Source organism: Pogona vitticeps, chromosome 4, assembly GCF_051106095.1.
Source record: "Pogona vitticeps strain Pit_001003342236 chromosome 4, PviZW2.1, whole genome shotgun sequence".
Taxonomy (NCBI): domain Eukaryota; kingdom Metazoa; phylum Chordata; class Lepidosauria; order Squamata; family Agamidae; genus Pogona; species Pogona vitticeps.
Genome location: NC_135786.1, coordinates 154,568,117 through 154,586,310, shown reverse-complemented (window position 1 = coordinate 154,586,310; position 18,194 = coordinate 154,568,117). Strand labels below are relative to the sequence as shown.

General features: G+C 39.8%; 1 protein-coding gene across 2 annotated transcripts in view; it reads right to left on the bottom strand.

The window, feature by feature from the left end:
* CDH20 (cadherin 20) overlaps nucleotides 1–18,194 on the bottom strand; it is a 200,728-nt gene that overhangs the window by 35,076 nt on the left and 147,458 nt on the right. For both annotated transcript variants that reach the window (XM_072998524.2, XM_078393392.1), the window contains 3 exons: nucleotides 12,216–12,510; nucleotides 6,122–6,241; nucleotides 2,413–2,580 (listed from right to left, as the gene is read on the bottom strand). In XM_072998524.2, the coding sequence (XP_072854625.1) occupies nucleotides 2,413–2,580; nucleotides 6,122–6,241; nucleotides 12,216–12,510 (583 nt within the window). The remainder of the gene's footprint in view (nucleotides 1–2,412; nucleotides 2,581–6,121; nucleotides 6,242–12,215; nucleotides 12,511–18,194) is intronic.

Sequence of the window (18,194 nt, the reverse complement as noted above, 5' to 3'; positions counted from 1 at the left end):
ATCAACAGGAAGATGATAACATGTATGAAATGTGATGGCTGCCACCATACTTCCTGGAATGTGCCAATACTCAACGTGATCCCTTCCCCCAAGGATGTTGTTAACTAGAAGTACAACATGTTGCTTCCTCACCACCCAAACAATTAAAACAATCACCCAGTGGAGGAGGGGGAACAAGTAGTAATAAAATAGTGGTTTTTAAAAATAATATTATTTTATTAAAGAAATGCCCCAAGCTTAGCCCATGTATGGGGTGCTAAGATGACCTATGCTCTATAGGATGAACTAGGTTTCTGTGGCACTGTTTCGCAGAATTGAAGATGTGTCTGCAGCACCTGGAAAACATCTGTACCTCCTACAGATTTGTAGAAGAAACCTGTAGGTACACTAGGCAGAAGGTTCTAATAAAGCAGGTCTTTCTTCTTATGCAAGGCTCCGATATTGTGCCACTAATTAGTTAAAGAACATGACCTTTATTTCATATGTCAGGAATAAAGTACCATTCTTTTTACTAAATGTTGTAAAAGAAGTTACTACTTGCCAAGTAAAGAGGCAATATGAAACAAAGAAAAATTAAATTAATTTAATTTTAAAAATCCTTAAGGATCATCAGTACCCCTTTTCCTGTGCTTTTGAAGCTTTCCAGAGGCTTGCAGCTATTCACCCACTTTGCTTTACACTCAACACATTATCTCCTGTACTAAAATGGAACTGATATTACCATTTATTATATATATATATTTTAAAAACGTATCTCTATAAATGGTAATATCAGTACTATTCTAGTACAGCAGGTAATTATGTTATCTGTATCTGGGGCTTTTAACCCCCGGAAGCAAAGAGATACAGTTAAAATGTTGTAATTTCCAATCTCTGAATCCTCCCACAATGTTCAACAGCTCTTTCCTTTCCAGTATTTTTTCACTTGGTAAAAATGTCTCTCCTGCTGCTCTCACCTGCCTCTGATCCTCTCTATCTCTCCCCTTGGTCCTATTTTTCACCTACCAGTTCTCAGTTGCACCAGCATTATTTGCCTTCCTTTCCATCATGTAAACAACTTAGCACATCTCTCTGGTCTCTTCCTTTGTACACTGAAATATACAATTTCTCCACCCCCAAGCCACACACCAATTCTTTGTTCTAGAACTCTGCTGAAGTGTTTTTAGTATTTTCAAGGACTACATGTATGTTCCTGGGTGTGTATGGCAGGAATGCCACCCTAAAGGTTACAGTGAAATTTAGGAAATAGATGAAATCTCAGAATACCAGGAACATAGTGGCACTGCGGGTTAAACCACAGAAGCCTCTGTGCTGCAAGGTCAAAGACCAGCAGTCATAAGATTGAATCCACACGACGGAGTGAGCTCCCGTCACTTGTCCCAGCTCCTGCCAACCTAGCAGTTTGAAAGCATGTAAAAATGTGAGTAGATATCACCTCGGTGAGAAGGTAACAGTGTTCTGTGTCTAGTCACGCTGGCCATATGACCACAGAAGCTGTCTTCAGACAAACGCTGGCTCTATGGCTTGGAAACGGGGATGAGCACCGCGCCCTAGAGTCGGACATGTCTGGACTAAAGATCAAGAGGAACCTTTACCTTTACCAGAATATCAAGGTGGGCTTGAGTGATCTAACCTTTAAAGATCAGGTGGGTTAAGGGAATCTTCCTTTTAAGAGGGAAAACAAAAAGCTTTGCTATTGCTTCCGGCACTGGCCCTTTCTCATTTGGGGCATAATGTCCCAATGAAACAATGCTACGCATGGATATACATCGTGCTATGCTATTGCTCCTACTTCCAAAGACATTCTTAGAGGTGAAAAGAGAGATGCCCTTGGTTGCCCAATGGCTATTCTTCAAATAGAGTTGTTTTATCTGCCTTGTCCCCACCCCACCACCTGCCCCCCGATTTCCATGCAAGAGCCTCTTGAAAAATATTTGTGCTGCTTTTCTCTCCCTTTTCTTTCAAAGCCTCCCCCCAAACCCAACTTTTCTGTGAAATCTTTGACACAGCACCTTGGTTTTCCTCCTGTTTTGAAACTAAAGCTCAGAAAATGTCACATATCCTGGTTGCTCTTGCCTGTATTTTCTTCCTCTCCCACTTGACTCTCCTGAAAGTTTGCTGGGGGTGGGGAGGGGCTCAGCTATGAAGTGCCAGGCACATTGCTGCTGTTATAATATAAATGAGAACAAATACATAAACAACTTTATAGTTTGTGAGGTTCGTTAAAACAACAACAGCAACAACAACACCAAGGTAAATCCCAGTGACCTGCAGAGTATTAACCAACACTTTCCATGTAGAAATCTAGGAGAGGAAATAATGGTGCATGAGGTGAAGCATGTCATGGGATTGGGAAATCTCCATTGAAAAGCTGTGGGAACCACAAAATACTGATTCATGACTGGTACTTACTCTGTGGAAATCTGGGTGGGTTGTCATTTACATCAGAGAGAGAGATATTGACTGTGGTGGTACCGGCTAATCCTCCCAGCTGTCCACCCATATCTTTGGCTTGGATTATCACTTCATAATATTCTTTTGCTTCTCGGTCCATGTTCATTAGTGCTGTTCTAATTAATCCTATGACAGTAAAAGGCGAAAAAATACAAAGAAGCAAAAAGATATGTCACTGAACGCATGTAATAAAGTTATGACCATTTGCTTGAAAAGACTTCCTTGTCAAAAGAGATTGAGAAGGAGGGGAGGAGAAGGAAAGAAAGAGGGAGAGATTTCTTGAAAAATCCCTTACAGAATAAGGTCAAGCTCTGCTCTCAAGTCATCATGGCTTAGATGCCAGTGTTGACCTTCATTGACATCATTTTTGATTCATTGAAGGAATTGCTGCAAACCGTTCATGCTTCAGTTAGTAAATGAAAATTCAGTACCAAGTCTTCCTTTTGGTTCTTAGAGACTCCAGAAAGAAACAGTTTATTATTTTATTGTATATCTGTGCCATCAACCTGGGTAATTTGAAGGAGGCATTAATTTTAGGCTGAGCCATAAGAATGTACTTGCTTATTTTCTGAAACTATTCTGGTTCTATAATAGTAAATGTGGGAAAAAGAGGTAAAATCTTTAACTGTAAGTTACTATTTCTGTTATTTTTTGTTATTTCATGTTATCTTAAATATCTTTTTAAAAGTTTATACAGTACTGTACTGAGATCTTGATAATATACCAATATACTTGAAGTTAACCATTTATTTAACTAATTAATCAATTAGAGGGCAGGGAACAAATCATTTATTTTATTTTATTTATTGTATTTATACCCCGCCTATCTAGTCATTTCAACCACTCTAGGTCTCAGCTACCATAATTTCATTAGTGGGCAGCTACAGTGATTACTCTTTTGTGGCAACGTAGATACAGTACTAGGCATACATCTATGAAATGTGGAACTTGATGTGAAATTAAGTCAGCTGCAATTAGCAATACACACATGATGTGATTGAATTTGTGCTACAACTGCTGCATATACTGTAAATTCTTGAGTGTATGTAAAGGTAAAGGAGTAGCCCAAGTTCTCCTGCTACTGGAAGCAAAAAGCTGCTCCCTACATGGCCACCACTGCACCCCCAACATCATTTATATGCCCCACTGTCTTACCTCAAGAGAGAAAAATGTACCCCCACCCCACAGAAGATAGTATTGTCTAATGAGAGGGAAGAAAAAAAATAGTACAACAGCTGGGTGTTTTTTAAAAATGCAGTCCCACAATTTCAGATGATTCCCCTTGATATTTATGAAGATACCTCAGAGCCAGTTAATCAAAAAAACAAAATAATGAGCTATTGTGCTACTTGTCTCCTCAGTAACCAGTGACCGGGGTGGGGGTGGGGTGGGCAGAGGCGTGTCAAAAAGTGTGAACAGGTGCTGCTCCTGCTGCCGCCTCCGATGGGGGTATCTTTCTCCATGGGGTGGCATGGAGAATGGCATGCTAGTAGCAGGGGAAGGGAGCACATTTGCTGGCTTAAGTACTACACCACTGGAGGCATCCGCCGCAGTGTGCCTAATGGCAGGGCTGGCCCTGTGAAGGTGGAAATAGTCATAGGAACAAAAGCAGAATTCTTCCATTTCTTGTTAACATCCAGGATCAGTAAAGTAAAATGTCCTTTTTGGGAGCTTTACTGAAAAAGAGACATGAAGTGACAGCATGGTTTTTGTAACAAAGCCTATCAAGAGCTTCTGGGTAGGGTTACTAATTTTATTGAATACTACCGCTCATCCCGGCAGATGAGTGAAATCCTCACTTTAAACCAGTACAGACTTTCAGATAATATCTTACCATCTCACCTCTCTTCTTTTTCAAAGACCCCAATAGAACACTATCATCAACTTACTTTTATCCTTCATTTCGCTTGCACACATTCTCCCCCCATACAAACAGTTTCTCAGGACTTTTGTTTTTCTGCCATTGTGCCCAGCAAAGCTAAAGAACAAAGACTATAAAACATATACAGTAACAAACAAAAAGCATGGCATTTCTTTCTTACCACAGACAAAACAATTTCTTTCTTACCATAGACAAAACAAAACAATTCACATTGTTAAATGATGCCACACGACCCTGTGTTCTCATATACAGGATAACATTCTAAAAGTTACTCCAAGTGCTCACCTAAGTCCTACATTGCCCTTCACACTTTATGAACATTCTGTTTCTAGATCACTGCAGCTTAAGGTGATATATCTTGTGCTATCAGTTTTCATTGAATTGAAGCAAATGCCTATGGCCTTCATGTCTCCACTGAAGTGATCTGGTGTCTGATTACTGTTATTGATTAGACTTGTCATCCATTATTTATCCAGGGAAATTTAAAATGTTTCCTTAAAGTGTTTCAGTCTCACACCAACCATATGATATGAACTAGGGTCAATTTGGACCAGAGTGAACAAACTGTGGTCCTCTACATATAGCTGAATTGCAAGTCTAAATATTCCTCACCAGTGGCTATTTTGGCCAGGGTTAATGGGTGTTGCAGCTGAGCAACATCTGGGTAGTGACACTTCAGGGTTAGGTTTAGGTTTAGAGGTTTTTGTTTTTGCACGGATTTCTCCCTCAAGTGGTGAAAGTTGTTTTTTTTGCAGCACATGTTTTTTTGTATCTATATATTTTATTTATTTGTTTAATTTATTTAAAATATTTTTACCCCACCTTTTTCCTTGAAAGGACCCAAGGCAGGTCCTTTTTAATATATAGTATGTTTTGCTTTGTGACTGATCAATGGAGGATAATTGTTGGCTTCATTTGCAGGTTTGATTGCTGAGGCACTAGTTCTGAAGACATACTGTCATGGGGAGGGAAAAACAGGTTAAATTAAGGGAATCCATACTCGCCCAATACACATTGACTGACCAGAGGCTATGCCAGCAGCTTAATAGATCAGCAGGATTTAAAACTGGGATTCCCTTCTCCATGCTTAGCACTGCAGTCAACCAAACCCATGAGGTAATATTGTTGTCTCTTCTTCTATGTAAAACACAGCTGGTATTCATTTATTTGGATATAAAATTCCTTGCACTATAGTTTCAGGTAGGAAATGAGCGACAATCTTTCATAGCATTGAAAGATTATGGTGCCGTTTCATGTGCATCTAGGCAACGTTGATTTTCTGGATTTAGCCCGCACAGACTAATTGTCTATTGCTGAGTCCGTGCTAACTGTAGGCTTTGTTGAGGATTTTCAAGTAGCCTTTGGCCACCAGAGATCAACAGGGCTTATTATACTGAGTGACCCATTTGTGCATCTCAAAAGACTATGCTGTTATAAGTTTTTCCAATGTCAGTTCCATCCATTTTGTATTTTTCTTTTCATCTTTATTATACAGTAGTTACGTAGCTTTGCTCTCCTACAGTTCCATGCAATGTGTCCACACATTGCATGTTCATTTTTTTTTTACTTCTATTGTATCATGCTTGAATTTCTGCTGGAATAGAAACATCACTCCTTATTCAATACTTCTTGCTGTAAAAAAAGGGGGGTGGGGTGGGACACACACAGTCATTGATGACTTGGATTTTTCAAGATGAAGCCTATGGTGAATACTGAATGAAATCAAAAAGAAGAAAAAACCTACACTGTTGACTCAAAACAACAAATAGCAGTGAATCAAATTACCTGTTCGGGAGTCTACTGAGAAATATGGTTGTCCTTGGATAATGCTGTAGACTACCCTGGCACTGTTCCCATAGGTTGGATCATCAGCATCTGTTGCTGTCACTTGGATAACAGAGGTACCTGCCAAAAATGGTGTACACTGCTGTTAGATTTGCAGTTGTGAGAGAAGGACACAGGTCCAACTAGTTTCACTAATAAATGCACTGCTCCCAGTACGTTTGCGTATTCTCTTTCTGAAGCTCAAAGAATTTACACACACAACCCACTAGCACTAATGAAAATGCAAGGCACAAATCCATCAGGCAACAATGACTCAGTACATAATCTGTGCAGAAACAACACTTCATAGTGTATAAAAAGTAGTATTTTGCCACTTTCCCTCTATCATGTAAGTTCTGCTCTTTTAAAATATGCGTTTAAAACTCAGATAGTAGTTTGCTAATGAAGGAAAAGATTGTTACTGAAGATTGATGCAGAAGAGCAGATCAGATTTTAAAGGGGAGAAAGATGTATACAAAATCCTTTAAACCAACTGTATCCCCACCCTAACTCAATGAGATTCCATCTCTTCTCAATTTAGAACATAAAATGAAGAACATAGCAGCTGGCAGACCAAAATTGTCCTGCTGACTTTTGAACTGAACTCATTCTAAACAATTTTTTTTACTCATTCTGTCACTCTTAAAACAGGAAAAACTGTGGGTCAGACTTGATATGATTTGGATTCAGAAATATTCAGAATTCACAGGATAATGCTGTATTTGGATAATTCTGAATATATCTGAATCCAATTATGATATTTCTCAGTATCTGTAATAATAATACCTAGTATTTGGAATCCCATTTACAGTACTTTTACATATTAAAAAACAAAAGGCTAGTTTTCTGCTTCCTAGTGGAAGAAGTGAAAGTGAAACCTATTTTCAGGCATCCTAGATGGGGGCTGGAGTGAGAGCAAAACCTGTATGTTTGTTTACAGCAATGAAATCTATAAGCAGGCACAGACGCCAGAAGGCATTTTTTTTCACACTGCTTCTTTCCAATTGAAAGGTGGGCATAGCTGCTTATAAATTCCAAGCATTTGCAGTTATAATATGCTCTGGTGCAAGCCTGCACCGCAGCAGTTTTCTTTGTGTCCTTTTCTGAACCATCAATTTACATTTACATTCCCTACATTTCATTCTATACTGCTTACTTAAAATAGTTAGGAATAAGATTTACTGTTAGTAGATTTTTAGACTGATATAAATCAACATGGAAATATATTAGGTTTAGCCTCCTTAGAGATATATCAGACAGAGAAATAAGATTTTCTAATAGATAGATAGAGAGATAAATAAAGTTAATAGCTTGTGTGTGTGTGTGTGTGTGTGTGTGTGTGTGTGATTTTCATTAGAAGAGTTTGTGTTCTGCTGTAGCAGATTCAGATATTGTTCTTTGTGTAGAGTCTGCAGGCTGTACAAAATATGGGTATGGTAGAGGCAGCAGGCACTTGGGGAAGGCTGCAGGAATACCAGCTGCACTCACTGCAGCAGTGAGTGCAGCTCCGAGAGGAGCAGGACAGGAAAATGACAGCCTACAACTGCTATGCTTCAAACAAAATCTGTCACCCAACTGCTCTGTTCAGCACTGACCCTATGAAAGTGCAACAGGCAGCAATACAGTGTGTTTGTGTCTGCCAAGTAGGTGGCAGAGAAGCATCTGGTTCAAGGTGGGATAGATATGGGTGATCATCAGACATGTTCCAGTGACATCTCTGTGCAACCCAGCAAGGGCAAAAGGCCAAAATAAAAATAAAAATGGTGAAGAACCCACTTTTCTTCAAAGAACTGATGTGCCAGAGAAGGACAAGGATGGCATTAGCACTCACATTGACATGTGAGTTTGGGCAGCAGCAGTGCTGCTGCTTTTGTGGTTGGGAAAGAGATGTATCTAGAGTACCAGGCATTGCCTTCCATATCCGTTCCATGCAGTTCCATCATATTCAAGGAAGGGTTTACTCCTAGCTCCCATTCCGAGCCAATCTTTCCTTTGCCAAGCACTGTGGTTGGTGGGAACTCCTCTTCAACTCTGGGGCAAGAGCAGCAGGGTCCTGTCCTCCAGAGACACCACTCTAAAAGAAGGACAGGGCAGAGGCATACATGCAAGAGTGCTACAAGCCAAAACAGACCAATCCCTTGTCTTACTGGGCTGAGAAGGAGTCTTTTTGGAGAGGCCTGACCAAGTTGGTAGTCTTGCCTATCAAGTAGTGTGCCCAGTGAGAGCCTGTTCTCCCAGGCAGATCCATACTGATCATGCCTAGAATCTGGATCTGTGGAAAAACTTAGTTTCCTACCTACCATTGCTGGGCCTCCTGAAGTCCCCTTTAAGTAAGAGAATGGCACACTCTGCTCACAGTACTAGGTACACCGTGCTTCAGTCTGTTGACTCCTCCTTCTGCCTCTTTCATTCTTTCAACTGCTACTATATGACTGTACTCACTCACTCAATGCCGCTGTACTCCATGCTGCTGCCATGGTTCCTACTCCCCACAGGCTATCTGCTTCTCCAATCTGCCAGGCAGTGCTGCCCAGGGTATTTGCCCACTCCTGAATGCAACCTGTCCTCTGCTTCCCCAATGCTGCTGGTATTTCCCACTGTTCATGGTTCAATCAGTATGTTCATGGGAGTCATTTCCTGTTGTGTGTTGATGTGCACTCTTTTTGTTTGGCATAATCACTTGAAGAGAGGACTGTGTCAGAAAACACAGGAAAATTCTTTTAAAAGTTTGTGTTTTTTAAAAGAGGAAAACAACGAGTATATAGTGTTCATATTGACTCTAACGGAGTTCCAGATATTCAGAAATTCTGAATTTTTAAAATTTCATAATCCAGAGGGTTGCAATTTCAAATTCTGAATTTTAATGCTAATAGACATCTTTACTCAAAACACAAGAGAGAATGCCTATGGAGATTTCTTAATTTACGGCAATTCACTGCTAAATGTTACGCCTTCAGCATAGATGTGCAACATTATTTAGGCCAATCCATTGCTTTAAATCCCACTGATTACTAACAGAATTGAATATATATTGTTTTCTCTTACTCAAATCAACCAAATTTAAAGATACTTAACTTTGGTCACATTACACAGTATTGTGCGGCACTGATGTTACTTCTTAGAATGCTTTCCCTCAGAATTTATCCTTGCAATTTTAGGGAATAGATGTTTTGTTTAAAGGCAAAAGCTTGGTTCATGGAATTCTCATAACAGCTGTTTGTTACACTCACCCACCCACATTCACAAAATCATGTCAGCTCATTTTATTTTATATAACCACAGGTTCTCAAAAACTGGAACTATAAAGATACTTGGGACTTAATAATAGTAACCACGAGGATCACTCAAAACAAAGTTTAGCATAGATTGGACAAATAAAAAAGCAACAATAAATGGAAGGATAACATTATACGATCTAAAGCAGAAGTGCATGTGTATCTGCCTGACTAATGCTTCTGTAAACAGGGACAGAAGGACATTAAAGAAGAGGGGGAAACACTTTTACATGAAACTATAACTACATGAAATGTATTCTCTTTGGTATGGTAATAACCACATCATTTGAGGTCAGGAGGGCAAGATTTCAAGATTGCCTGATAAATTACAAAGGGTTTCAAGATTATTTTCTGTGCTATATTTGATGTTACAAAAGACCCAAGGATTTCTTACCCCATAAACCTTTCCAGGTTTAAGGTGCTTTAAAACAACCTTTGCTTTTCCTTGATCTATGGGCAGTCAAACTCTCTTTTACTTTCTGGTATAAAACTGGCTGAGGCTCTTGACTGTTTGCTGGTAATGATGGGCCCCATGGGTTCGTTAAATAGCCTAGAAATCAATGAAGCAGAAGGCTTGCTACTTCAGGTCCTCAGCGTCTCATCTTTGCACTCTGCAGTGTATGTATGTATGTACTGCAGGCAGCACCATGTGCCGGCTGAGCATTAGGGCATGTTCCAGTATCATTCGTATGGTATCATTAATTGGCCTGCACGACTTCTGATCCAATACAATCAACCCTTGGCCCTATATATTAGCCCATCATGTTTCCTATTTTTTTTTTGGCCATCTGCCTGGAATTACAGGACAGGGCTTGGAGCAGGTATTATCAGGCATGCTGCAGGCCTGTGATGAAGAGCAAAGCTCTACTGTTAGGCAGAGTGAAGCATCTGCCTCAGGCAGTGGATGTGAGGGATCAGGAACAATACATATTTCTGTGGAAATACCAGCAATTCCCCCCATGTTGGAGGACATAGCTGAGTCTGCCATGCCGCCTGCTTTAACACCCGTGAACTTAGCTCGCTGTCTCAGGATACTGAAATGTATTATCCCATCAACAGTGCAGAACTGCCAACCTAGTTAGCTTTCGCATAAGGAGTAGGTGCTGGCTGGTGGTGAAATTGTACATTTGGAGGTACAGGGACCTGTAATGAGAGTTCCCTCCACCCAAAATGGAAGCAGCAGGATTGGATTACATCCCTGTGTTGACGAAAAGTGTTTGTAAAGAAAATGACTCATTTAAGACCAAATGCACTCTCAGATTCTTTGCATTAGAACTCTGATAGCTTGCAAAACTACGTTCTTGTTGGGAAAGTCCCTTTCTTCCCAGCTACTGGGAGGACTGCAGCTAATCTCAGAAGTAAAAAGGAAGCTCAAGGGCTGTGGTGGGGAACGGCACAGGTTATTCAGAGAGTCTGGGGGCTTTGACCCTGTGAGTCCTGACCCAGGGGTGCAACTCGTGCAATTGTCTTATTTGTTGAAGTGTCTTGGGGACAGTTGTCAGGATGGTGGTGCAATGGAGACAATTGCTCAAACCTCACAAAGAGAAGAAACAAGATCACCCTTGGTGAACAGTACATGTTGTTGGGAAGGCAGAGAGACATTGGCGTGAAGTGCAATGACAAAAGGGAGGAGGAAGATTCAAATTAACGGTTCGTCCCTGTGTGACTTGGAGAATGGACCAGCACTTAGGATGCACTCTCTTTAGCAGGGCTAGAGCTTGTAATTGTTACTTTTTGAACTATGAGTCCCAGAATCTGCAGCCAGCATGATCATAGGCATGCTGGTTATGGGATTCTATTACTTTTGGTCCAAAATTTGAACATTTCCAGACTTTGGAAAGGCCAAAAGTGATTCAAACCTAATGTAAGGAATTTGTGGCCAAAGGAGAAAATGCAGAATCCCACCCCTGGGAGGATTTCCACTTCTGCAACAAGTTGTGGTTAGGTTTGAGCTTATTGGCCTTCTTAGATACATCCCCACCCCCAACAAGAGAGGCTCAAGATGCCTTACAACAACTGAAACAAAAGTTAAAAACAGTATCAGAACAGATGACATACTCTGTCTCACACTCTCTCTGTGTATGCAGAATATGTATGTACTGTATATATGTTTTACACTATATATATAGTGTAAAACAATACATCTATCCCAAGGATACCTAATAATCAGACATAACAATAATATTTAAACATTGGCTAATTACATCCTATAAAATGCATGGGAATACAGGATTAAGACTGCATCCTAAAATGCGCCAGGCATGCATTACTGGGGAGAGCGTTCCAAAGAGCATGGGGTGGGAAGAGGATGAAGATGAATGAAAAAGCCCAACCCTTTTACCACTCTCTAAGCCTCTCCTGAAGGAAGATCTCAGATGTTGATCACAATGAAGTATCACTGGGTTAAATTAATCTCTTCCCCCACATTAAAAGACTCGATTGCATTGATATAAAAGTCTTATTTTCATAACTTTAGGGTCACTCATTATTTGGTATTTCTGCCTTCCTTTCTCATACTTTATAAGGGAAAACAGAATACAGTAAGGAAAAAAAACCCCAACAAACCAGTTTTCTCTACAGGATTCAATATTGTATAACCAATCCTGCCACTCTGTTATGCTCCATTATCTGAAATTGAAGTCCAGATTGCAAATATAATTTCCATTAGTTCTTTTGCATTGCTTTTGTTAGGAAGCAAGAACAAAGACTCAAGATTTCTTTGGAGTATTTATTCATCAGTTTTGCACGGATCAAAAATATGCCATTAAAGTCTCCCTTACCGACTGGTGACATTTCTGGTACAGAAGCAATGTATGGTCCATCGAGGAACTTGGGTTCATTGTCATTGATATCTTGGATTTTGATGATAAATTCAGATTCTGGTTCCATTGGTCTACCTGTTCTTCTATCCAAGGCTTGAGCTCTTAATGTATACTGGGATCTCTCTTCCCGGTCAAGTCTCTGGATTGCATGGATATCTCCAGTGGTGTCATCAATGGTAAACACAACACCTGCTCCTTCTCCTGAGAGAATATATTTGATTGATCCATCCCCTCTATCCATATCAGAATGGAGCTGCAACAAGTAACCAGACATATTTAGGGATTGATTACATTCATTACACTGGGAAGTATTTGATTTATTACACAGAATATTTTGCTCTTATGATAGAGAAATTGAACACTAGATATTCTAATCATCAACAATGCCACCAATGCTGTCATCATCATCGTTTTATGCCACTTGTTTTAATTGGCAATCTATTTTATAATCCATATTTCACTTATGCTTACAACATATTTCAATTGTTGTAAGCTGCCCAGAGACCTTTGGGTAGAGTGGGCAGCATATAAGTTAAACAAACAAACAAACAAACAAACAAACAAATAAATAAAAATAAGCTGTGAGATAATAGAACCACATTCCCATTTTACAGATAAGGAACTGACAGGATCCATCAATGAGATCACTATTCAATCTCCCAGGTTGGCAATTAGTTAGCAATCCTATTTTCCTTTCAGGTACTGGTAATGAGGAGTCAAAATTCAAAGGCTTATCCTTTGTGCTTGTTCTCAGTCTTTTGAATAAAAAGATTTGAAGTGCTACGGCCTCATAACTGTTTGGATGTGGGGCTGAATGACCAAGCATAGGCAAAGTTTAAAAATTTGGAAAATTGAAATACGCAAGATTTAGATGATGTCTGTGATATTGTAGAATGAGCTGGTGGGGGGAAGTGACTACTCTTTGCTCAGCTTACCATTACTGAGCAAAACGAAGTGTAAATATATGTAAACTGCTTTTACCCTTGTTCAAGGAATTGCTTTTCATTCCCTTCTCCTGTGTTCCCTAAACTGTGCAGACCTCTTTAGCAGAGTTTAGGCTGCAAGTGCTCGGAACAGATATCTGTCCTCTTATTAGATAGATGCTTAAGAGACTCACCAATGACAGTGTTGTATTTCTCTGTGCAAAGAGTAGTCAGTTGACTAGATGGGTGGGGTATAAATGAATGAATGAACAAACAAACAAACAAATAATGAACAAACAAACATCATTTCCAACATTTCCTCCCACTTGGCCAACTTTCTGTCACAGTATAGGATGAGCCATAGCAAAAAGGCAGGATGCAGATAACAGCCAGATGGGTTCTGTGGTACAAAGTAAGCAGTCTGGAAAGTGGGGTAAAGTTAGGGGGAAACATACATCATGGGCCCACACTAAGGATGTAATGAATACTTGCAATTATTCTTGCCCTTGAGGAAAAAAGGGTTCCTTGACATATTGGGACACCCTGTTTTTTAAAAAAGGCATTTGCTACAAGATTTTTCATTCGTACCCAAGAGGGAAAAACCAGCCACCCCCCCCTTTTTTTTGTCAGCAACAACACTTCAGAAATACATGCTTTACTGTGCAAAACACAAGTCTTTCTGTGCAATATATATATTTTCATGCAAAAACCTTCTATTAATTTTTTTAAAAAATGTGAAAAATGCATAAAATCATAATGAGAAAAATGAAGAGTGAAGAGAAAACTTTTAAAATTGTTGCATTCTTGTTTGTGAGAACAAAATAAAGATTTACATCCTGAGGCCAAACTGTGTTTTACAGATGTAGCATCATTAGAAGCTGAAATCACATCAGATTTCCAGAGATACTGTACAATTCTGAAAAACCTTTGTCTGGAGCCTCATGGTGCAATGGTTAAACTGCAATACTGCAGTCAAGCCTCTGCTCATTACCTGAGTTCAATCCTGACGGGCTCAGGTAGCCGGCTCGAGGCTCCATCCTTCTGAGTTTGGTAAACTGAGTACCCAGCTTGTGGGGTGGGTGCGAATGTGTAGCCTACATAATTAAAAATTGTAAAGCACTCAGAGAGTGCTGGAAGTACTATAGGGTGGTATTTAAGCACTTTTTTGTGTCTGACAAATCAGAGCTTGCACGCAGTCTATATTTATATGCTTAGAAGCAAGCAAGTTCATCTGCAAAGTTTGTGAGGTATCAGTTTAATTATCCTGCTGTTAGAATCAGATGCTTTCAACAGTTACAGACTTCTCTCTTCTAATGACATGCTATCTGCAATGTATAGTTTGACCCTCATGGGTCTTAGAAGAGAGAGATTTAATGTATGGGTGCCATTTATTCATGTGGTGTGGTAAGAATAATCCCTGCCCCATTAGCCCAGCCACAGTATGATCTAACTACAACTGAGAGATCCCTTAGAGAAGGAATGTTTGCTTTCTTCTCTTATCAAAGGGGGTTCTATGAAGGGTAGTGATTTTGTAATGGTCTTTCTCAGTTCCCATCCAATCCAGGCTGGGGAAAAGGTAAAAAAAAAAAAAAAGGCAATGCTGGGGTGGCGTGGAGATTCCTTTATTCCTTTACAGGAAATGAAGATGGTGTTTGAAGAATATTTTGCTTTCGTATTCAGTTTTTGCCTTCCTCCCTAAAGGGCTTCACATCTAAGTTAGTCATATCTAGCTCCAGTAGAAATGAGTGACCCGTATGTCATAATAACTTGTTTTATTCCTTTCAGTGGGACTCAAAAAAACAGGAGCTTAGGTTGCATCCAGTCAATGTCTGATACAAACACAAACAAAAAACAAGGAGGGTGAATGACCTCCTGGGGTATGTGTGAATATTCCAAAACCAGGGTGGCACAGCTGAGAAGGCCCTCACCCCAGAAAAAGTGGATAAATCTGTCAATGTTGGTTTTGCTCTTTCTCATGCTTTTGGTCCATTCAGTTTTCTGAACACTCATATTTGTATGTGCAGATTCTAATAGACTCATTTGTGCATGGAATTTCCCATAATACAGAGACAGTTTTGCAAACTGTCACAGCATATTTATTACAAATTCAGAAAATCAATACAATTGCTATTTAGGTTTGCACTTGCCATTCAGAAAGCAGCAATTTCTTTGCATACTTTGATTCCGTTCCAAATTAATATTTCATTATTAACCTCAGATTAAATCTATATAGGAGAACAGCCTTGTGGCATTAAATAGATTTTTATAGAAATCCATGATGACTAAGGGAGAATAAATAGAGCTTAACAACCAGGAAATGTACAAGTTCTAAGGTAGCCACTGGAAGGAGCACGACATGGTAAGCAGCCTGGAACATCTGAATCAACCCATCAGCACAGCTGCTACAAATGCTAATGCATCCTTGAATATTAAAGGGAATTAGAGAATTAACGCACTATATGGCAGCTAATTAGTTCTGGGTAGGCATTGATAATTTGGGAGGCAACAGGACACAGACAAGCAAAACGTGGTATTAATTATCTTTTACAAAAGGCAAGAATGATTCAATTAGTTACAAGTCTGTTAAACACCTTAGCTTTGTAAAATAATTGAAAAATATTCAGAGCAAAATCACTGGAGGCTTATCAAATGGCTTATGGAGTGCCAAGAAACAGAGTAAGTTTAGAAAGATTTATTTGCTGTAAAGCCTGCCTGCTTTTCTTTGCTTTATGTGTGTGAAGCGTAGGTAGAAAACAGTTTAAAACTAGAAAAGCCTCATTGTCAAAGTCTATACATTTTGACCAAGGGATGAACTACACAAACATATTTATCATGTTTTTGTAGAGGTGCTCCCTCAAGTGGTAACAAGATGTCTGGTTGTTATAGCATGTAATTTTCTCACAGACACATCCTGCATTTAGTGCCCTTTGGTGTGTATTGGCCACTGGAAGGTAAACGCAGGCTTAATATTTGTAGATTGTAGGTTTTGGCAAAACCCTAATTAACAGTCAGAAAACTTCATTACTATTCAGTAGGCTGAAGGGCTTAGATAGGAGACCCCCATGTCCAAATCCATGCTCATCCATGAATCTCACTGGCAGTTCTTGGGACAATCACTCTCTATTAGAGGTGGGCATGAACCACCAATGTGGTGGTTCATGCTGGTTTGGCTGGTGGCTGCACAGCTGATCCATGGTTTGGTGCCCCACCTCCTCCGGTGGGCACCCACTTGGAGGCAGTGCCCTGGCTTCCCTGCCCTGCCTCCTCTAGGTGCTGCCTCTGAGTGGGCGACTGCTGGAGGGGGCAAGGGCGCTGAAATGTGGATCAACTGTGAAGTCATTGGCTGGAGCAGAATGAACCAATACTTTGTGCAGATCTCTACTCTTTATCATACACAGGCAATCTCCATCTCTGAGCAGAAGATCCCCTGCAATGTTTAGAAAAGATGAGAGATAAGATGACAATCTGATAAGCAAAAAATGAAAAGCTTTAAAAAAATCAGTAATGTCCAATAATGACTATGTTTAATGAAAATCAGTCTACCTGTCAATACTGAGTGGAAGGCAAAGGAGAAAACAAGTTCAGGAGGTGGGCACATGAATAACAATAAGATGATGGAACTCTTTGGGGTACATTAGAGATACACGCTGGAGTACTTGCTTAGTTTTGGGGCTGACCTAGGGTCAAACTAGATGACACAACACAGCATTAGAAGCAAAACGTCTTAAAAGGTAAAATACTTCTCTTTATCCTCACATACATTTTCCTCACATCTGCGTGTTGCAAATGTACTTGTTTGTGCTCTATGATTGGTCACTGGGAGATAAACAAGTGTTTCATTTGTATGTCTGATTGCTCAAGTACAGAGCTTTGAGGGAAATGCATGAAGGAAAAATTGGAATCAGTTTCTAATTGTGAAGCTGGCATTCATCTAGTATGACACTTAGTGCCTCCCCTGTCTTATACAACTGAAAAGCATAGAAGTACTATACAAATAATTAAACTCAAGCGTAATAGCTAATCCGAATTAAAATGAAGTGAAACAGAAATCTAAAATAACATAATTTTAGTTCAGAATTGGGTAGTTTCAATATGAATGATTTTTTTGTTTCTTATAACTCCCCTGCCCCAGGATTAAATGAAGGCATGTCCCTAGTGTACTGGAAGCTAGGGCAGAACAGATGTTCAGTCCTCTGCATCTCGTACAACAGCCTCGTGCCCTCCAGATGCATTGGCATTCACATAAGCCTGCAGCCAGCAATATGCTTTGTACATATCTTTAGACCAGGACATTTTGCCAAATGCAAAAAACATACAGAAGGTGAGAGGTAAATCCATGCCAACTTTGCATTGTAAACATGGAACTTAGCAAGAAAACATTCTGGAAAAATGGGAAGAACCCCCCAAATAGGAAATTGTTTCATGTATTTTTTTTAAAAAAAGAATTTTGCACAAATGTCCTGGGATATATCCTACAAACTAAGGGCAATTTCCAAATCCTAAACAAATGAACTGTACCCCTTATCTGATCACCCTAAAGCCAAATGAGAAATCCAATTGTCACTCATTCTGTGTCAGCGAAGCTGAGTCATGCCAAGCAGGAGGCCTGACCTTATGACTCAATGAATCTTTAGGGAATGTGGTTCTTTCCAAGCTGCCGACCTTCTACTTTTGGCCTACATAAACTCTGCTCCTGCTTTTATTGAATTCGGAAGATGTTGTGCAGGTTATACTCTGAATCAGCAATACTGCAGCTGGGATAGAGGAAACATATAAAGCTCCATACATTTCTGTTTAGCTAAGGAATCTGTTCCAAGCTTGCTGCCAGTGCATTCCCTTGGAATGGATCAAGAGAACTAAAATGTCAAACTTAAAAGCCAGAATCAGCATTTCATCCTGAAATCATGGTTGTATCACAGGCTGTACTCAATTTAATATTTAAGGGGAAATGTGCTAACAGAAAGGCAAAAGGTTCAGCTCAGGAACCCAACATTTCAGAAAGGAAAAGGGCTCA